The sequence below is a fragment of the Dunckerocampus dactyliophorus genome, chromosome 5, assembly GCF_027744805.1.
Source record: "Dunckerocampus dactyliophorus isolate RoL2022-P2 chromosome 5, RoL_Ddac_1.1, whole genome shotgun sequence".
Classification (NCBI taxonomy): Eukaryota; Metazoa; Chordata; class Actinopteri; order Syngnathiformes; family Syngnathidae; genus Dunckerocampus; species Dunckerocampus dactyliophorus.
This window is the reverse complement of record NC_072823.1, coordinates 31,847,617-31,869,787: the sequence shown is the minus strand read 5'-3', so window position 1 is coordinate 31,869,787 and position 22,171 is coordinate 31,847,617. Positions and strand designations below refer to the sequence as shown.

The 22,171-nt window shown below is 42.3% G+C and overlaps 1 protein-coding gene across 5 annotated transcripts in view; it reads right to left on the bottom strand.

Moving 5' to 3' along the window:
• The window catches only part of far1 (fatty acyl CoA reductase 1), a 69,584-nt gene that overhangs the window by 23,006 nt on the left and 24,407 nt on the right, over positions 1-22,171 (bottom strand). For all 5 annotated transcript variants that reach the window (XM_054776124.1, XM_054776125.1, XM_054776128.1 and 2 more), the window contains 6 exons: positions 21,671-21,846; positions 14,319-14,498; positions 9,401-9,578; positions 9,272-9,316; positions 7,250-7,377; positions 7,115-7,182 (listed from right to left, as the gene is read on the bottom strand). In XM_054776124.1, the coding sequence (XP_054632099.1) occupies positions 7,115-7,182; positions 7,250-7,377; positions 9,272-9,316; positions 9,401-9,578; positions 14,319-14,498; positions 21,671-21,846 (775 nt within the window). The remainder of the gene's footprint in view (positions 1-7,114; positions 7,183-7,249; positions 7,378-9,271; positions 9,317-9,400; positions 9,579-14,318; positions 14,499-21,670; positions 21,847-22,171) is intronic.

Genomic DNA, 22,171 nt, shown 5'->3' with positions numbered 1-22,171 from the left:
CCTGACATCTTGCTTAAAAAGAAACCATTAAATTTGCCAACATGGCACGAAAAAGGAATAAGTTGTATGAAAAAAGCTCGGGTGGGTGCGCGTGGGGGCGGGCGGCGTCGTGTTCTTCTGCGTGGCGCTGGCCGGGATCGGCGGGGGGATGCTTGCTCCGGGGTGGGGCGGTCGGGGGGCGGCTTTGGCCGGGGGCTTGGGGGTGGGGCTGGCGGGCGGTCCCTGCTACCTGCTGGTGTCTGGCTGGTCTCTGCTTCTTGGCCGGCGGTTGTCTCTCTCCCTCCGGGGTTTCTCCCTTGGCGTGTTGGTGGATGGGCGGGGGGTGGAGTGGTGGCCGGTCTGCGGCATGGCGGGGGGCGGGGTGGACGGGGGCATCTGCTTGGGCGCCGGGCGGGGGGCCGCTCCTTTCGTGGGCCCTGTCGTGCGGTGCTTGCTTCTCTGTCCCTCCCTGGCGCCTCTGGCTTGCTTCGTGGGTGTGACCGTGTTCCACTCTATGTGGGGTCCGGTGCTCTTGTGGCTGTCGTGGTGTTGCTCCCTTGCCGGCCGTGGTGGTATGCGGGAGGCGCGTGTGCCGCCGCGGGGGCTAATGGTTGCTGCGCTGTGGCGGCTGCTGGGGCGCTGGGCCGGCTGGTGGGTTGGGGCTTGGTCATGCTTGCTGGTACTGTGGGCCTGGGTGGCGGGGTGGGGGTGAGGGGGCGGGCGCCCTGGGGCCGGGCGCTTGGGCGTTTGTCGCCGTTGCGCTTTGTGCTCTGCTGGGCCGCTGTCTGTGTCCTCGTCTCCCCCGGTCTGTCTGCGGGCTTGTCGGGGGTGGGGCTCCGGTGCGCGGGTGGTGCGCTGTCGGATCTGGTGGCATGTGGCTGGTCTGGCTTCTGGTGGTTTGTGGGGTCCCTCGGCTGGTCTGCTGCTGGTCTCGCCTTCTCGGCTCTGGTGCTTGGCCTCCCTGCAGCTTGGGGTGCGGTGCTCCCGCTCCCTCTTCGGGGTTTGCTGGCCCGCGGGTGTCGGTTGGCGCTGTGTGGTGGTTCGCCTGGCTGCTCGCCCGTTTTCCTGCCCGCCTGCTCAGTTTCCCGTTTTCCTCTTCGCTGGCTCCCCTGTCTGCCTTGCTGGTGGCATCCTACCGTTGGGAGGGTGTGGCCGGGTGTCTTCCTGCTCTCCGGCGGTCCGCGCTCTCCGCGCCTGGGTTCTGGATTGTATGTCTGGGACCCCGGGGTCCCCGGCTCCGCTGCTCCTTGGGTTACCAACGGGGGATAGGATGAGGCTTCCGGGTGTTGGGCAGTCGACCACTATTGGTGTGTGTGTGTGTGCGTGCGCGCATGTGTGCGTGCGTGTGTTTGTGCGCGCTTGAGTGCGTAGGAGTGTGTGTGTGGGGGGGGTGGCATACAGGGGTTTGCTCCGTGGGGTCGGGTGCTGGGTGATACATCTCTGTCGCCCGTGCCTCCGCCGGGTGGGTGGAGGGTATGCCTCCTGCATCCCTGGGCGGGGCGGCCCTGTGTCGAGGGTCGGGTGGGGTTTGGCCCGGGGCGGTCCGGGCTCCGCTCCCTGGGGGTGGGGGTGGCGGGGGGATTGGTGCTTCCGGCGCGGGCGGGCTTCTTTCCGGTTGTGGGGGCGTCTCTGGGCCTGCCGGTTTGTGGCCCCCGGTACTCATCTGCCTTTGTGGGGTGTGATCTCTCGCTGGTCTCAGGGGTTGGCAGTCCTCCGGCCTGCCGGTGCCCTGTCCTTGGCTGGGATTACCTCTCTTCGGCCCCTTGCTGGTCATCCCGGAGGGGAGGGCTCTCTGGGCTGGCTCTTGGGGCACTGATCTTTGTGCTGCCTGCCCCTGTGGGCCTGGTGGCCTTCTGACGGCAGGGGCTCGGCCTGGCTATTTGGGGCGGGGCTCTCTGGGAGGTGGAAGGCGGCCCCTTTCCTTTCATGCATTCTCAGTGACAATTACACGCCCAAACATTCTTGCACCTTTATATATAGGAAGTCTTCCGCACATACAGAGATACCTGTACATATGCACACTCACAGTACATATGTACTTCCCCACATTACTCACTGAGTTAACCAGGGTGTTATTATGTTGTTGGTTTTATTACAGCGACGGTGATAGCAGTATGACTATATTTTTTTTTTTTACAATGATGTGCATTACAGTAATTATCATTCTGTTCACTATCATGGATAATCATTTCATTACTACAATTATGTGTGACTGTTTCAATGCAGTATTGTAATTGTGATCACTATCATAGTTCATCATTTCAATGACTACTATTATGTGTTACTGTTTCAATGCAGTATTATCATTGTGATCACTATCATAGTTCATCAGACAAAAACTAGTGCATCCTAAAGACAAGGCTCCAAACCAAAAACAGCAATGTGGTCTATTCCGTCCACTGTAAAGATGAGGAATGCAAAGAGCACTACATTGGGGAAACTAAGCAAATACTCCAAAAAAGGCTTTATCAACATCGCAGGGACAATTATAGTGGGCCTCAATCAGCAATACATCTACACCTTAAAGCAACCAATCACTCTTTTGAGGACAGCGAGTAAAGATTTTGGCCAAAGAAAACAGATGGTTTGAAAGAGGAGTAAAGGAAGCTATTTTTGTCAAACAACAGAACCCATCATTGAATCGGAATGGTGGTTTGAGGTTTAATTTGGACCCTGTGTTCAGCAGGTTACTGAGACCAAAACCCACAGCTCTTAGTCATGCAAATGAGGTGAAGCCAGGGCCGAGCCAGAACAATAGATGCTAACGAGCCAGTATCAGAGTCGTTCATACCCAACTACAGGGAGCTACACTTCCCTTTGATTTGAGGTGCTAACGGCAGGAGAGGATTAGACCACCACTCCTCCCAGTCTTAGTGTAAGGAACCAACCAATAGGAGGAGGGTGTTGGCACACCAATTCCGCCCACTCTTACTGTATTTAAGGCCTAGGCTACCAGCACTTATTAGTTCGCTGACGAAGCTCTTTGGATGAGGAGCGAAACGTCCGACACCTTCTTCACAGAAGTACAGATGACGTCTTAAGAAGCCTTTCCCTCTAATATTGTGAGGAAAAACAATGTCATTTTGGTAGCATAGAGTTGAAATATTACATTATAATTTTTTGTTAGTCATGATATTATGTCAAACAAAAAAAAAATAAAAGTTTTGGAAAATTAGGTTGGGTAAAAAGTTATAATATTGTGCAAAATATTACCAAAGAAAAAAACATGAAACTTACTAAAAAAAAAGTTGAAATATTTGGGAAAATTAAGTAAAAAGAACAACAGCAAAAAGGGGGAAAAGCGCAGTAATTTAGCAAGAATGAAGTCAAAATATCAAGAGAAAAAAGTTGTACTCTAACTAGAAAAAGTTGTAATTTTACGAGAACAATGTTGTAATAGTATGAGAAAAAGCAATGTCATTTTAGTAGCATGCAGTTGAAATATTAAAGAAAACATGTTTTTTGTATTCTTTTAAGAAAAAAAAACGGTCTTCAAAGGCCTGGTCTCCTTGAAGGTTTGGAATTTGCAGGAGAGCACCAAACATGGGACATTGAAAGGTGGAAGAAAGTTTTCTTCTCTCGCAACGGTCTTGATGGCTTCCAACGTTACTGGCGTGACAAGGAGATCCCACCTGAGATGTTTTCTACCATCATGATCCTTCAATGGAACGACAGAGCTTCAGGTTGCGCACGGTCGTCAAACAGCAGCCAGCGATGTGGAGATGTTGCAGGGGTCATCCCTCATGACTGAAGGCCCTTGTCTGTGTGGTAATAACTGGCTTTATCAACACTGCACTTCACAAAGGACTTCTTCCAGAGGAATAAGCTCACTCTTTTGGACCATCCTGGGTGTTCCCCTCCTCTACATCCAATGGAGAACATTTGGGGATGGATTTACTAAAACGGACATCAGTTCTAGACTGGGGATGCCCTCCGTGAAGCCATCTTCACACCTGGAGCCACAATGCCCAAACTCATTTTTCACCTCATTAACAAAAATTGTGCAGCTATTGCAACATTTTATTTCTATTTCGGTGTGTTTTTTTAACTATGGTCTTAAACTTTTGATCAGCTGATGAACAACTTATTGCACTTTAATGCTTCTTCGCAATAATTTCCTCATTCAAATTGTTTTTGTCTCACTCCCATTTCTTCTTTTTGCATTTTAAAGCTCCACTTAGAACCCCCTTAACATCCAAAAGGGCAAAATGTACATTCTTGCAGTTTTTCAAGCGGTCTCAACATTTTGGTCAGGAGTGTACTACGGTATTCTGTACGGCACACGTTCATTTGCCAACCTCATATGAGAATGTTACATGTTTGCCCAAACAAAGAATCCCATGCATTGGTGACTCAAGTTTTGTGACGTTATGAACTCCATCTGTGTTGATAAAACATCTCCTTGCCACAAAACGTGTCCTCGACTCCCACCCGGAAGTCATTGTCCCCCAGCTCCGTCACCCCTCCACAATGCGATCACCGGTTGACTGTAGTTCTTTTTATGTAGAACTTTACGATACTTATACTCGTTCTACATGACAGTCTTTTGTGTTGACATTGTTGGGAGTCTGAAACGGATGAATTGGATATACTTCTTATGGCAACATTTTTTTCCTCATAATATTCCGAGTTTATTTTGGTAAAATTGCGATTTTTTTTTCTCTCAATGTTTTGACTTCACTCTCGTTGTTGTTGCTTAATTTATTGGTATTTATGTTTCTTATGTTCTTATTCTTTCTTGTGTTTTCTTTCTTTTCTTGGGAGAATGAACAGAATAAGAATTTTATTGCATAGTATAACTGCTGTTTTACCATGCACATGACAATAAAACTCTTGAATCTCTTGACTCTCTGTATTCATTGTTTTTGTTTGCTTCTCGCAATATTACATCTTTTAACGCCTTCTGTCTTTAATATTTCAAATCTATGCCACTAAAATGACATTTTTTTCTCATAATATTATGAGTTTTTATTTAAAATTGTGACTATTCTTCTAATTAGTGTAAGACATTTTTCTCTCAATATTTTGACTTCACATATTTCAACTTTCTTCAGAAGTAATATTCAAATATTCTCTTCTCATTGTATAATGGATTTTTTAACCTTAATATTTTGACTTTATTCCTATTCCCATCATCCCCCCCCCCCCGATTTCTTATTTTTTGCATTTTTGTCACACTTAAATGTTTCAGATCGTAAAACTAATTTAAATTAGTCAATGACAACACAACTGAACAGAAAATGCAGTTTTTAAATGAAACTTTTTATTGTGTCAAGGGACAAAAAAAAATCTAAACTAATACCATTTCAAAAGCTTTGGGACTCCAGCCTACCACAGTGAGAGCCATTATTCACAAATGGCCAAAACATGGAACAGTGGTGAATCTTCCCAGGAGAGGCCAGCCACCTAAAATGACCCCAACAGCGCAGCAACGACTCATCTGATAGGTCACAAAAGACCCCACAACAACATCTAAAGAACTGCAGGCCTCACTTGCCTCAGTTAAGGTCAGAGTTCATGACTCCACCATAAAAGACACTGGACAAAAACGGCCTGCATGGCAGAGTTCCAAGACCAAAACCACTGCTGAACAAAAACAACATTAAGGCCAGAAAACATGTTGATGATCCCCAAGACCTTTGGGAAAATACTCTGTGGTCTGACGAGACAAAAGTTGAACTTATTGGAAGGTGTGTGTCCCATTACATCCGGCGTAAAAGTAATGCCGCATTTCAGAAAAAGAACATCATAGCAACAGAAAAATATGGTGGTGGTAGTGTGATGGTCTGGGGCTGTTTTGCTGCTTCAGGACCTGGAAGACTTGCTGTGATAAATGTAAGCATGAGAATGTCCTGCCATCTGTTGGTGACCTCAAGCTGAAAGCAACTTGGGTTCTGCAGCAGGACAATGATCCAAAACACACCAGCAAGTCCACCTCTGAATGGCTTAGTGGCCTAGTCCAAGTCCTGACCTGAATCCTATTGAGATGCTGTGGCATGATTTTAAAACGGCTCTTCATGCTGTTAAAGCCTCCAGTGGGGCTGAATGACAGCAATTCTGTCAAGACGAGTGGGCCAAAATTCCTCCACAGCGTCATAAGAAACTCATTGCAAGTTATCACAAACACTTTATTGCAGTTGTTGCTGTTAAGGGGGCCCAACCACTTATTAGCTTAAGGGGGCAATCACTTTTTCACACAGGGACATGTAGCTTATTTTTTTCTCCCTTAATAATAAAAACTTTCATTAAAAACTGCAACTTTGTTTTGGCCATTTGTGGATAAGTGCTCTCACTGTAGTTGGCTGGAGCCCCAAAGCTTTAGAAATGGCTTTTTAACCTTTTCCACACTGATAGAGCTCAACTAATTTTTAACGGGGATATTCATATTTTCAAGACAGAATATTATGACTTTATTCCCATAATATTAGAACTTTATTCCCATAACATAACTTTCCAAAAATTACAACTTTATTTAGCTTTTTATTTTCTCATATTTTTACAAAATTGCGACCTTTTTCCCCTCATTAAAAGACTTTTTTTTCTCTCAGTATTTTGACTTTATTCTTGTAAAATTACAGCTCTTTTTCCCCCCCAAGTATTTTTTTTTTATTTTTCAATATTTTGACTTTATGCTTCTAGTAAAATGTTAGCATTTTTCCCCCCCATAATATTATCACGTTATTCTTGTAAAAATTATGACTGTTTCTTGTCAGATTTCAACATTTTTCTTTTAATATTTTGACTTTGCTCTACTAAAATTCTATTTTTCCTGTTGTTAGCTTTCTTGCTCATTTTAAAATGTGCTGCAGGCCAACAAAACTCGAACTTACCTTTAACTTGGGATACTTGGGACAGCCCTGATGTAAAGTGAGCATATAATTTCTTTTAGCATTGCAATCAATGAGTTAGTTCAGCTTTGTGGGTGTACGTCATCTGGGCTTAATAAACTTCAACACAAAGATTCAATCTTTCTTCAACTGTGACTTGCTAAAACCCCCCATAAAAAAACGGCATCCACATGAAGCAGGTGAACAAAAGAGCCCAGCAGGTGGTGGATCGGGTGAATTTGCAATTAGACGCTGTGATTATCTCATCAACAACGAGAAAGGCAGGCTGTGCTTGGTTTGCAACATACCAACTTGTCCCCAGTGAAAGGGGTTGATGCCGCCGGTGGTGCAGTTGTACACCAGGATGGATTTGGGCCTGCAATAAAAGACGGCAACTTGATATAACAGCGTACACACGTCACACACACTCTTAGCTTTCTAACCTGCTGCTTTTCCGCGATCCCGAGTACCAGGCAGCAGCCAGCGTGGCGTTGATGACGACATCTACGGGCACCAGATCAGCGACAGCGTCGTTAGACGCTCTCATCGTGCGTAGGATCCCTTTACCTGCCTGAGGAGGGAGAAGAACCATCCAAGTTCAAATGGAGGCCAACAGACGGCATGAGGCATTTGCTTACTGTACGGCAGGGGTGTCCAAAGCGCGGCCAGGGGGCCATTTGCGGCCCGGAGCAGTTTTTTTTATTGGCCTGCGGCACATTCTAAAAATATAATTTGACAAGAAAACTAAAAGAAAAAAAAGAGCAGTGATTTTACAAGAACAAAGGCAACGTATTAAGAGAAAAAAAGGGGTTAATTTTCCTAGAATAAAGCCGTACTATTATGAGGGGGAAAAAAATGAATTTTAGCAGCATACAGTTGAAATGTTCAATACAAAAGAGGTTTTTTTTTTTTTCGCATTTTTTAAAAAATTTTTCCAAAAACAATAAAGTTGCAATTTTTGGAAAATTAGATTGGGGAAAAAGTTATATTATAGAAAATAAAGGCATAATATTATGAACATTTACCAAGAATACTATAATACCAAAAATACAGCTGGAACTTTTTACAAGAATAAACTCGTAATATGATGAGAAAAAATAATGTCATTTTAGCGGCATAGAGTGGAAATATTAAAGAAAAAGTATGTTGTTTTTATACAAGTTGTAAAAATATGAGGAAAAAAAACAAAAAGCAAAGTTATTTTTGGAAAATTTAGGTGGGGGTAAAAGGTTATGTTATGGCAATAATGTAAAAATATTATGGGAATAAAATCATAGTTTCATTTACCAAGATTACTTCAGAAGAAAGTTTTTGAAGTATTTGAAGAAAAAAAACCAACAAAAATGGGGAAAAAAAACAGCTGTAATTTTTCAAGAATAAAATCAAAATATCGAGAGGAAAAAAAAAGTGTTTAAAAAGTCACAATTTTACAAGAGTAAACAATAATAATAAACAACAATAAGAATAAATCATAAAAAACCCAGCTGAAATGGAAAAAAACAGCTGTAATTTTACGTAAAAAATACAAATATTAGCGAAAGGTCGTATTCTAACAAGAAAAATAATGTCATTTTAGTGGCATAGAGTGGAAATATTAAAGAATAAATGTTATTTTTACACAAGTTGGAATAATATAAGAAAGAAAACAGAAAGCAAAATAAAGTTGCAATTTTTAAAAAATTCATAATATTCTGAAAAGAAAATTTACCAAGACTAATTCAGAAGGAAGTAGAAATATTTGTTGAAGAAAGAACACAGCAAAAATGGGGGTGGGGAGACAGCTGTAATTTACAAGAATAACGTCAAAACACAGAGAAAAAAAACGGCAAATTCTAGTCATAAAAAAGTCTCAATGTTACCAGAATGAACTAGTAATATTATGAGAAAAAATAATGTCCTTTTAGTGGCATAGAGTGGAAATATTAAAGAAAAAATATGTTACTTTTTTCAAGTTGTAATACTATGACAAACAAAATAGAAGGTAAAATAAAGTTGTCATTTTTACAACAACAGGTTCGGGGGGTTATATTATGGGAATAAAATCATAATATTATGAAAAGAAAATTTACCAAGATTACTTCAGAAGAAAGTTGAAATTTTTGAAGAAACCCCCCCCCAGCAACAACAGGGGGGAAAACACTTAAAATTTTTCAAGATTAAAGTCAAAATATTGAGAGAAAAAAAAGTGTTAAAAAGTCACTATTTTACGAGATAACAATAATAATAATAATAACAATAATAATAATATTAATACTATGAGAAAAATAATGTCATTAGTGGCATGGAGTGGAAATATTACAGAAAAAATATGTTATGAGAATAATTATTAAAAAAATATATAAAGTCTAAAAATTATAAGAATAAAATCATAGTATCAAAAGACAAATAATAATAAAGAAAAAAATATAATAATAATAATAATAATAAAGAAAAGATGATTGACCATAAAATAAAAAACTACTTACAGCAATGAATATTCCACTGGGTCCATTGAAATTATCGATCCAACCCTGAAAGAGTAGCCAAAGGAAAGCAACACTGATTATTTGAATGGCTGAAAAGAGAAACAAAGAATTATGGGAAGAGAAACTCACTGGAAACGGTTCTTTCCAGCTGGCTCCCACAATGGAAGGTCTGACAATGGCAACGTTGAGGTCCCCAGCTTCCTGTTGCAGCAGATACTCCGCCAGTGCTTTTGTGTAGGTGTAAGTGTTGGGACGCTGCCCTATCAGCTTGGGAGTCAGTGCGGACACAAGCTCGTCATCCATCCAACTGGAGGACAAAACCAACACATGACCAAACGCACAACTCTGGAACATCTTTCAATTTATTGCAAACAAGCATTAAAGTGAAATAGGCTGTAGAAATAAAATGTTGCAATAGCAACGCATTTCTTTTTAATGAGCTGAATAACTGACAAGAATTGTAATGCACACCATTGTAAAAACTGTAATCATATTGCCGACATCACCGTCACTGGAATAACACCAACGACACAATAACACCCTGGTTAACTCCGTGAGTAATGTGGGGAAGTACGTATGTACTGTGAGTGTGCATATGTACAGGTATCTCTGGATGTGTACAAGTCTACATGTAAATAAAGGTGCACGAGTGGGTGAGCATGTAATTTTCACTGAGAATGCATGAAAGGAGAGGGGCCACCCTCCATCGGCCAGAAAGCCCCGCCCCAAACAGCCAGGCCGAGCCCCCACCACCAGAAAGGAATTTGTATGTATTCAAGAAATTTGTTATGATTTATTCCATACTGTGTAACAAGGTCGTTAAATGAGATAAAGTTGTTTCCTATAATTATATTTTTCATCCAACTTATTCCTTTTTTGTGCCATGTTGGGAAATTTAATGGTTTCTCTTTAAGCAAGATGTCAGGATTATTCCAGACGGGAGTGTATTGGCAAGGAGTGAGCGAGAATTTAGTTATTTTTAGAAATTCCCACTAAGCTGTCAGAGTGGTGCTTATATTTATACTTTTAAAACAATTATTTTTCCGGAGGATTTGGCTAATGAAGGGCAGGTTACAAATTGGGATGTCGTGGCTAAGTGATTGTTCTATGTCCAGCCATAAATAATCCAATGGGTTAGGTTTGATCCATTTTAAGATATACTGTAACCTGTTTGCAAGGAAGTAGTTGGAGAAGTTTGGGAGTTCTAAGCCCCCATATTCTTTAGATTTTTGTAACGTTTTGAGACTTATTCATGCTGGCTTATTTTTCCAAAGAAATTTATTTATTCATGAATCTAATGACTTGAACCAAATTATAGATGGTTTGGTGGGGATCATGGAAAATAGATAATGAACCTTTGGTAAAATCATCATATAATTCGAATCGTATAATTCGAGCGGATCAGGTCTGACAGGTTGGAGGAAATGTTAATACCCAAAAGTGAGATTTCACCCTTTATAGTAATGTCAGGTGAGACGTGTGCAGAGGAAGTGTGGTCTTGCACCCCCAAGGAAACCAGAGTTTAAACAAGACAAGCACGCATTCAAACTCACATTCATACCTATGGACAATTTAGAGTCTCCAATTCACCTAACATGCATATTTTTGGAATGTGGGAGGAAGCCAGAGTGCCCACCCAAACTCCACAAAGAGATGCCCAAATGGAGATACAAACCCAGAGCTTCCAGATCCTCTGACTGACTGTGTGGCCAACATGCTAACCACCAGGCCACCATGTGGCCCACGAATCAGATTATGAAGATCCTTCGTCAAAGACAGCCCTGGCACAGTCAAACCTCGGTTTTCGTACACTCTATAGTTTCCTTATGATTCTATTTTAGTAAAAAAAAAAAAAAATTGCAAAGAAACAGTCTTGGTTTTTGTACAATATCGCACGTAGCCGACTAGTCAGTATTGCTCTGCGAAATCATGTGCCTAAACAAAGTTACTCACTGTCCGTGCATTTTTTAATGAAGTGTGACTACTAAATAACCCGCCACGGGGCCACAGAAAGTTGTGAGTGGCAGCAGTTTGGTAAAGAAGGTGACACTACAACACTATTGAATTCCATCTCGCCCGGATGTACGGGAAGTTCCATCTATTCCTTATTTATAATTACAGTCAAACCTGTCTTAGCGGCCACCTTTATAGAACGGCCACCTGCCTATAGCAGCAGCTGAAAAATCCCCCGCAGCAAATGTACATGTTATAGACCCTGTGTATAGCAGTCACTGTCCAACGCGGCCAGCGGCCACCCATTTTGTCTCCCTTGGTCAATGTCTGACCGCATGTAGCGGCCAAAATGCCAACTCAAGCAGAAGCTTCATGCACAAAAAAGTTTTGTTTTTTAAGCAATGAAGCCATCGTGTGTAGACTTTAATTACTGAGTCGTAGGTCGACATAAAAAAGCCGTCTTCTTACTTTGCAATGCCGCCCTGAAAAGATTCAATGACGGCCAAAACGGTAATCTTCCCACTTTGCAATGCCGTGAATAGATTGTAAAATAGCCCAAACACCTGAATAAAACATCTAAAATATCACTTATTGCAGACTAATTAGAGATTAGAAGCCCATTCAATAAGAAAGGAGCGATGCTATTGTTAGTTTACGACGATCTTCGCACCTCCTCTGCACTCAATTGTTCACGTACACACCCATTCATGACTGCTTCAAGCGTATCCTGTACATATATCCTCGGGCTCCTTCACTAACATTTTTATTTCTTGCTTTTAAAATCGTGTTTTAAAAAAAATCAAAAGATGGAAATTTGTGACGTTCTCCAGGACAGGAGCGAGCGTCTCCTGTCCTGCGCCGCACATTCGAATGTGCGGCGCTGGTTTATTGTTGTTAATGATATTACTAGTTTCCTCACCGGAGCTGTTACCTAGATTTACCTACCTGTTTATGTGTCAACAGAGCCTTTTCCCCCTATGTCTCTTGGTTTTGCTCCAGTCTTTTTGTGAATACATGTTCATATGTGTGCGCACAAATTCAAAATGGCCACCAACCTGTCTATAGCGCCCACCTGTCTATAGCGGCTACTTTTGCCGTTTCCCTTCAGTGGCCGCTACAGACAGGTTTGACTGTATTCGCAATTGGCTCCTGCATGCCAATTATCTTGAAAAAAATGTATTTTTGGTCATATTTTTTGGGTGTCTGGAATGGATTCATTGGATTTCTTATTGGAAAAAAGGCCTCTGTTTTGGTACGTTTCGGTTTTCGTCTGACCTCTTTGCATGAGCTGTTAATGAAAAGGGCATTGTACATTTTATGCTGTGTGGAGCATGGCTCGTTTCTTTTGACATATTTCTTCAGAAGAAAATAACCTGAACAGAAACGTTTTTTGGTGAGATCATGACTGGAAGAAGAAGAGGTGCAGTACAAACGCGCAGACTTAACAGATTTGTTACGAATGTCACAGGCCTAAGTTTGTGCAAACAAAGTGCACCGCCCCGGAGGTTAAACATTATGAGTGTACAGTCATATTGAAAACAAGTCAAATGGAAAATCCATGCCACAACAGCCGAGGGCTACACAAAGCAAAAGGGGTCACGGCACCACTTGAATGCATCCACATTGTCAGAATAATCTCCACCAAAACCCACAAACATACTCCACAAATTATGTACTACTCCGAGGGCATCCAAGGTTTTTCCAGCGAGGGCCACAGAAAGGATGCAACTCTGCCAGTTTGATCATTTCTAAGGCAATATGCTAAGAAGATATATGCAGTATCCTGTATATTTCAAGAATCAGTTTTGTCATATACATGAAAACACCTATTATGAATATCAACTTTGCTCTTTGCTCCTTTCTTCCTATTTTTATTGTTGTGTATTTTTCCAAATTTTCTTCTTGGAGTATTACATCTTTATTCTAACAATAAAACTTTTTTCCCCCAACCTAATTTTCAAAAAATGAGAACTCTATTTTGTTTAGTCTGTTTCCGATAATATTATGACTTTTTTCTTTAATATTTCAACTCTTTGCTGCGTAATAATGACCCCAAAACAATTTGAAAAAAAATCACATTTTATTTTGTTCTGTTTTTCACAGTGTTATGACTTTAAAATATGTCTTAAATATTTCAACACTACGACTAAATTTTTTCCTGAGAATAGTTTGACTTCTCCTCCTACCCAATTTTCCAAAAATGACAACTTTATTTTGTTTCTGATATTCCAAATAATAAAAAAAAATGCTGAAAAAAGGAATTCTCCTTCCTGCTAAAATGAAATAAAATTTCCTCATAGTATTACAAGTTTATTCTTGTAAAAGTGCAACTTTTTCTCGTTAGAATCCAATTTTTCTCTCTTAATATTTGGACTTTATTCTATTTATTTTCCATTTCTGCTGGGTTTTTTTTTTAATTTTCAAACATTTTTTCAACTTTTTTCTTGTAATTTTTTTTGTAGTACTATGACTTTATAATATTATCACTATATACAGTATAATCCCATAATATTGTAACTTTATTTTGTTTAGTCTGTTTCTGATAATATTACGACTTGTTTTCTTTAATATTTCAACACTTTGAATTTTACATTTTTCCTCATAATATTACAGGTTTATTCTTGTAAATTTTCAACTTTTTTCTTGTAGATTTTCTTCTTGTAATATTATGACTTATGAATTCCCATGATATAACTTCCCGCCCCCACAACATAATTTTCAAAAAATTACGATTTTATTTTCTTCTGTTTCTCATTGGTATTATGACCTTAAAAAAATTATTTCATATTTCAACACTACTACTAAAATGACATTACTTTTCCTCATAATATTACGACGCAATTGCTGTATGTTTTTTTTTAGTTTCCTTGTTAAATGATATGTTTAGAATGTGCCGTAGGCCAATAAAGAACCAGCCGTGGGCTGCAAATGGCCCCACGGCCACACTATGGACACCCCTGCACTGCTTTAACCCAACTGTAGAGGCCATTGATCACTATTCACTTTGCAATCTGAAGAAAGTAAAAACATGCATGCCATGCACCAACATTACCCAGCACATCAGTGCACCGGGCCATAGTCCAAATCCACTTACTCCAGAGCGTCAATGAGTTTGACGTAGTCTACGGGAGGAGGGTAGACGACTTCCTCAATGAGCTCACGATCGCAGTTGGCATAAGCTGTGGACACATGGATGAAGATTTCCAGATGCTTCATCTTATGGGCCAAAGCCAGCATCTTCCGAGTGGCCAAGACATTCAACTGCATTGCATCTCTGAGAACCAAGAAAGACAAACATACGTGTAGAAATGTTGTTATGCAAGTCCATTAAGTTTAGCAACTAGCCTTAGCTATCACTGAATGTATAGTCGAATAACTACACAATGACTCCACATTGTCGGTCTCTTCTCTGAGACTACAGTACGTTCACAAATGTGGAATACATTTATTCTGATACACACAAGCAGGAGTTTTATTTATGTCTTAAACATCCTATTTTCTCTCATCATGTCTACTACATTGGGTAATAGGACTGTAAAGGTGACTATAGTGGTGTTATTTCATGTCTAGAGGGCTCTGATAATGTTAAAAAGCGTATTTAGAAGGTGGTAAACAAGTTTTCAATGTCTTATATCTTATTTTCTCTTATTATGTCTACTATAATGGGTAATAGGAGTGTAAAGCTGACTATAGTGGTGTGATTTCATGTCTACAGGGCACTAATAATGTTAAAACTTGTATTTAGGTCACAAACAGGTTGTATGTCTCTTATATGTCTTTATTTTCTTTTATAATATCGACTATATTTGGTAATAGGACTATAGAGCTGACTATAGGGGTGTTATTTTTCATGTCTAGAGGGCTCTAATAATGTTACAAAGCATATTTAACAAACAAGTTTTCAATGTCTTATTTTCTCTTATTATGTCTACTATATTGGGTAATAGGAGTGTAAAGTTGACTATAGGGATGTTATTTCATGTCTAGAGGGTTCTAATAATGTTAAACCTGCATTTAGAAGGTCATAAACAACTGTTCTATGTCTTATTTTCTCTTACTATTTCTACTATATTGGGTAATAGGAACATAAAGGTGACCATAGGCAGGGTTTCCGCTACATGGAATGGATCACCATGGCTCAGTAACAGCCGCCACACCTTGGAAATGAAATAAATTACAATTTCACCATGAATTGGAAAATGTGCCCATTTCTGAAAGCTATAAAATGTTGCCTTGACTACGGCTGCATTGCCTTTTGCATCATGCCTTTAATTTCTCCTATACTGTATCTGTCATGTTGGACAGCAAATGCTACCTGGACGTAATATATGACGAACGTAGCCTAGTAGACATATTACTCACTTTATGTACACAACTGTTGAGGAATTACTGTATGTGTCATCATCTTTATTGCCATATAGGTTTGAATTGGGAATTACTGAATGATTTGATGACCTGTAAACCTGAAACTGTGAATGTGAAATACACTAGGTCCCCAACTTACAAACACCCGACTAGCGAACACTCGCCGATACGAACACAAGCCGACTGGTTTATATTTTATTTTATTTTGCCTTGTAGTGCTTAGGAATCAGTATTTATACTGCTACTGTACATGCTTGACCAGTAGAGGGCACTGTGACACTGCTATTGGGACCAAGGGGCAGCCTTAGAGCTAATGAGACTAACAGACGCTGGGCAGAGAAAGCTTCCGGTAAAGCTAGGAAAGCTAAGTTGTAGCTGGATGATACGCCCGGACAGAGCGTCTGATTAAAGTTTATGAAGAGTTAATAGGCCTGCCTAATTGTACACCACCCACAGAACACTACCTCTTTTCGAAGAGTCTAACCACCACCAACATTTGTCCTTTTTTCAATATCTCCTCCTCCAACTCCTCCACAAGGACGTATGCTCAACCACTCCTCTTCAAAGGTAAATAACATTTATCATTACGTATTATTATATCATTTTTATTATTGTTTTTTTCATTAATTATCCTCGTTTAATATTACTACTGCATCCAAACTCATATTTACATACACATATACTGTATATGTATACACGTACATGTAGTACCTATATCATTGATAATATTAATTTTGATTCGACTTAAGAACGATTTGACTTAAGAACGGTCATCTGGGGACTTACTGTACTAATAATCATTAGTATTTAGTATAGTAGTTGCAAAGTTTACTGCTTAGATTTTATATATGCCATATGTTTTATGGTAAGAGGTAGATCATTTTGATTGTGTGCACCCGATATACATGTACAACCTACATAAATACTCATACTTATCAATAAAATACACCGATAGAGTCTCTATTTTTATAGTGAGAGGTAGATCTTTATGACAAAGTAGACCACGGGCTGAAAAAGTGTGAGCACCCCTGTGCTACGGTATATAGATACACATAAGCCTATTATTTACATATCGACCACAATTAATTTGAAATAAAAAAAAATCTACCTAATACCATAAAAACGTTTCACTACACTTTATTTTGAAAAACATACACCAGAATCACCTGTCTGCCCAGTTGGCACTTGACAGATAACGAGTGGAAGAAAAGGCATTTAAAGTGAATGAATGCATTTGTTGTTCAAGCCTGTTGAAACGACCCGAATGTTGACATTATTACAGACAATAAATGTCAACGTTTAAGAAAAAATTCCTGCCACAGCAACGCAGCAGCGAAATAACAGCGGAGGCAGTTCGCCTCCTATGCAGCCCACCACCACAGCGTAAAAAAAATCCTTGGAAAAACCATGATTACGGGTGTTATTTCACTTCTCAGGGGCGCCAATAATGTTAAAAACGTTAGAAGGTTCCAACATAGGGATGTCCACAAGTGCACTTGGCACCAGGACAACGTGGGCCTCAGGTCTATGTATCATCAGACCTGCGTCCACATGTTCTGGACACACGGGTGAAGCGAGGGGCTGAGCTGTCAACTGATCACCACCTGGTGATGAGTTAGATTAGATGGTGGGGGAGGATCCCGGACAGACCTGAGAGACCCAAATGTGTAGCAAGGGTGTGCTGGAAAAATCTCCCATTGGTTGAGTCTTCAACTCTCACCTCCAGCAGAGCTTTGCCTGCATCCCGGGGGAGGATGAGCATATCGAGTCCGAATGGGCCGTATTCCGTGCCTGCATTGCTCAGGCAGCCAATCGGAGCTGCGGTCGAAAGGTGGTCGGTGCCAGTCATGGCGGGAAGCCCCAAACCCGATGGTGGACACCAGAGGTCAGAGCTGTTGTCAAACTGAAGAAGGAGTCCTGTCGAGCATGGATGGCTTGTGGGACTCCTGAAGCAGCTGATACTGGTACTGGTACTGGCAGGCCAAGCGGCACGCGGCTTCCAGGTTGAGGCAAAAACTCGGGTGTGGGAGGAGTTTGGTGAGACCATTGAGCACGACTTTTGGTCGGCCTCAAAGAGGTTCTAGCAAACCGTCCGACAACTCAGAAAGGGGGAGCAGTGCCCGGTACACACCGTTTACAGTGGGGATGGTGATCTGACCTCGACTGAGGATATAGTCGGACGGTGGAAGGAATACTTTGAGGCCATTCTCAATCCCAATGACATACCTTCTATAGATAGAGGAAGCAGAGTCTGAGGACAGGAACACCGACAGTTCCATTACCCTGGCTGAGGTATCTGGGGTAGTCAAAGCGCTCCCCAGTGGATGAATGAATGTTGAGGGACTGTTTTGGTTGACATGTCTCTTCAAAATTGTGTGGAAGTCAAGAAGTCTGGATTGGCAGACCAGGGTGGAGACTGGAGGGTGCGTTCCAACTATAGGGGGATCACACTCCTCAGCCTCCCTTAGAAAGTCTATTCCAGGGTGCTGGAAAGAAGGGTACGACTGTTAGTCCAACCTCGGCTACAGGAGGTGCAATGTGGCTTTCATCCCGGTCGCGGAACACTGGACCAGCTCTACGCCACTTATGAGGGTACTGAAGGGTACATGGGAGTTAGCCCAACCAGTCTACATGTGCTTTGTGGACTTGGAAAAGGCATTTGAGCGTGTCCCTCATAGTGTCCTCTGGGGGGTCTTCCGGGAGTACGAGATTGGTGGCGTGCTACTACGTGCCCTTCGGTCCTTGTACAACCGGAGCAGGAGCCTAGTTCGCATTGCCAGCAGTAAGTCGAGCCTGTTTCCGTTGAACAAGGCGTCGAGGTAGTCCAGTTTAGGGGCCTTAGGACATCGTCTTTGCTATTTGCAGACGATGTGGTCCTGATGGCCTCATTGGGCGATGAACGTCAGCGTTTACTGGAGTGTGAAGCTTCTGGGATGAGACTCAGCACCTCCAAATCTGAGACCATGGTTCTCACTTGGAAAAGGGTCGATTGCACCCTCCAGGTTGGGAATAAGGTCCTGCCCAAAGTAGAGGAGTTCAAGTATCTCGGGGTCTTGTTTACGAGTGAGTGGAGGTTGGAGCGTGAGGTCAACAGGCAGATTGGTGCAGTGTCTGCAGTAATGCGGTCGCTGTACCAGACCGTCGTGGTGAAGAGAGAGCTGAGTTGAAAGGCATAGCCCTCAATTTACCGGTCCATCTATGTTCCCACCCTCACATATGAGCTTTGTGTCGTGACCGAAAGAACGAGATCGCAGATACAAGCGGCTGAAATGAGTTTCCACCGTAGGGTGACCGGACTCACCTAAGAGATAGGGGAAGAGCCCAGAGTAGAGCCACTGCTCCTTCACATGGAGAGGAGCCTGTTTAGGTGGCTTGGGCATCTAGTCCGGATGCCTGCCTGGTGAGCTGTTCCGGGCATGCCCAACTGGGAAAAGGCCCCGGGGCAGACCTAGGACACACTGGAGGGATGATGTCTCACAGCTGGCCTGGGAACGCCTTGGTGTCCTCCCTGTGGAACTGAAAGAGGTGGCTGGGCTGCCCTATTCAGACTGCTTGCCCCGCGACCCGGACCCAGATATGCAGAAGAAAATGGATGGATGGATGGATGACTATACTGGAGAGTAGAAATGTAGAGGTGACTATAGGGGTGTTATTTCATGTCTAGAAAAAAAATATTTAGACGGTCGTAAATCACATCCCCATCCCAGCCATCCTCTACCCCCCTCTCCATAACTGATGATCAGGTGAGGAGTCAACTGAAGAAGATCAAGGCAAGGAAGGCCCCGGGACCGGACGGCATCAGCCCTAGAATCCTCAAGGACTGTGCTGACCAGCTCTGTGGAGTTCTCAGGCACTTGTTCAATCTCAGCCTGAGCCTGGAGAAAGTCCCGGCCCTGTGGAAGACCTCTTGTGTGGTCCCGATCCCAAAGACACCGCGTCCCAAGGAGCCTAACCACTTCAGGCCTGTTGCCTTGACCACTCACCTGATGAAGGCCATGGAGAGGATTATCCTGAAGCACCTGCGACCCATGGTGGGCACTCAGCTGGACCCCCTGCAGTTTGCTTACCGGCCTGGGATCGGAGTGGACGACGCAGTGATCTACCTGCCGCACAGATCACTGCTACACCTGGAGGACAGCGGGAGTGCTGTGAGGGTCATGTTTTTTGACTTCTCCAGTGCCTTTAACACCATCCAGCCGTCACTACTCAGAGTGAAGATGGAGAGTGTGGGAGTAGACCAACACCTGACTGCATGGGTTATAGACTACCTCACCAACAGACCACAGTATGTGAGGCTCCGTCACTGTGTGTCTGACATGGTACTCTGCAGCACAGGTGCCCCTCAGGGTACGTTGCTCTCCCCTTTCCTCTTCACCCTCTACACCTCCACACACTGTCACATCCAGAAGTTCTCCGACGACACAGCCATTGTTGGTTGTGTTTCAGAGGGGAATGATCTGGAATACAGGACGGTCATCAGGGACTTTGTCACCTGGAGTGAACTTAACCAGCTGCAACTCAACACCAGCAAGACTCTCAAGAAGGGCCAGAGTCGCCTCCACCTGCTGAGGAGACTGAGGTCCTTTGGTGTGTGCAGGACTCTCTTATGGACCTTTTATGACTCTGTGGTGGCCTCAGCCATCTTCTATGCTGTGGGCTGCTGGAGAGGGGGCAGCACGGACAGGGACAGGAGCAGGATCAATAGACTGATCAGGAGAGCGAGCTCTGTCCTGGACGGTCCTCTGGACTCCGTGGAGGAAGTAGGGGAGAGAAGGATGTTGGCTAAGCTGACATCCATCATGGACGAAACCTCTCACCCGCTACATGACACTGTGGGTTCCCTTAGCAGCTCCTTCAGCAGCAGACTGTTACACCCACGGTGTAAGAAGGAGAGGTTCCACAGGTCCTTCATACCGACCGCTGTCAGGCTCTACAACACCTGCACCACCTGAACCATGTCGTAGTCATTATGTCACTATGCATTCTTTACTTGCGTATCTTGCTTACTGCTGTAACAATTGAATTTCCCTGCTGTGGGATAAATAAAGTACAATACAATAAACAAGTTTTCAATGTCTTATGTCTTATTTTCTCTTATGTCTATTATATTGGGTAATAGGAGTGTAAAATTGACTATAGGGGTGTTACTTCATATCTCGAGAGCTCAAAATGTGTCATTTGTAGCCAAAGAGGGGCAGCGCCTTGAAGTACTATTCAAAAAGGCACTGTGCCCTTTATGACCAAAAGAACGGCACAATAGATGTTTGCTGAGCTGAGGGACAGGCGAATATTTCTGTCGCCTGCAAACAACTTTGACCCAAATCATTCAAGATCTAAGCCCTAATGACAAGTTGAGCAAACATTTAGAAATGTATGCATTGCATTCATTGCATGTGAATGCATGCCACATATTATTCATTCAATCAATCTTTGCACAAGCAAATGAGATCCAATACCAGTTCACAGAAAAGGCTGACAAATACAAAAGCAATTTCAAAAAACCCGCTTTGGCGGCTCATCGAAACAGATAGTGGTGACGCAGTGGAAGACAATGTGAATGCTTTCAACTTTTGTCTCTTAATATTTGGACAGCTATTTTTTCAGATTTACGCTGTGTTTTTTTTTTCCAACTTTTTTCTTGTCAAGTTTATGTCCATAATATTTTTACATTATTGCCATAATATTATAACCCCCCCCAATGTTCCAAAAATATTTCGGTTTGTTGGTTTCTGATATGACTTAAAAAAAATTTTTTCTAATATTTAAACTCTTCACTGCTAAAATGACATTTCCTTTCCTCATAATATTACATTTATTGAAAAATTGAAACTTTATTCCCTTTGGAACATGTTTGTCTCTTACAATTTTGACTTAATTCTTCTTTCTCCATTTATGCTGTTGTTGTTTTTTTCATTTTCCAATATTTTTTCTACTTTGTTTCCTGTAAATGTTCATCTTGTAATATTATGACTTAATTCCCATGATATCATGACCTTATTCCCATAATATAATAACTTTTTCCCCAACTTAATTTTCAAAAAGATGACAACTTCATTTTTGTTCCCAACTATTTCAACTCACTTTAGTGGCTCATTGAAGCGAATGGTGGCGGCGCAGTGGAAGACAACATGAATGGTTTCAGCCAGCGCACTCTGCTTCTCCTTACTCAGATCCAGTTCTGGCTTTGTCAGGTCACTATTCACTGGGATGATCTTCTCCGCAAAGCATGGCTGCTCATCTTGCAACCTGTCAAACAACTACAGTAAGGAAGCAAAACCCGGAAGATTAAAATCCTCACCTTCAACAGATATTTTCAATACTTTTCAGTGGGGGTGGGGGTGGGGGGGGGGGGGGGGGGGTGTTATAACGAGACACTAGATGATCCATGCCGTTGTTCTATGGAACAAATGCACCAAGCTGCTGAAAGCAATGCAGAGTGAACCTCTTTCTGCCTGTTTGGAGGTGGAAGACAAAGAAAGCAGACACGCATGTGCACGGCAATATACTGAATTATCCACTTCATTTTCATGTATTGTGTGATCAAGACAGTGGGAATGCCTGACAGAAAATGTACATTTTGAG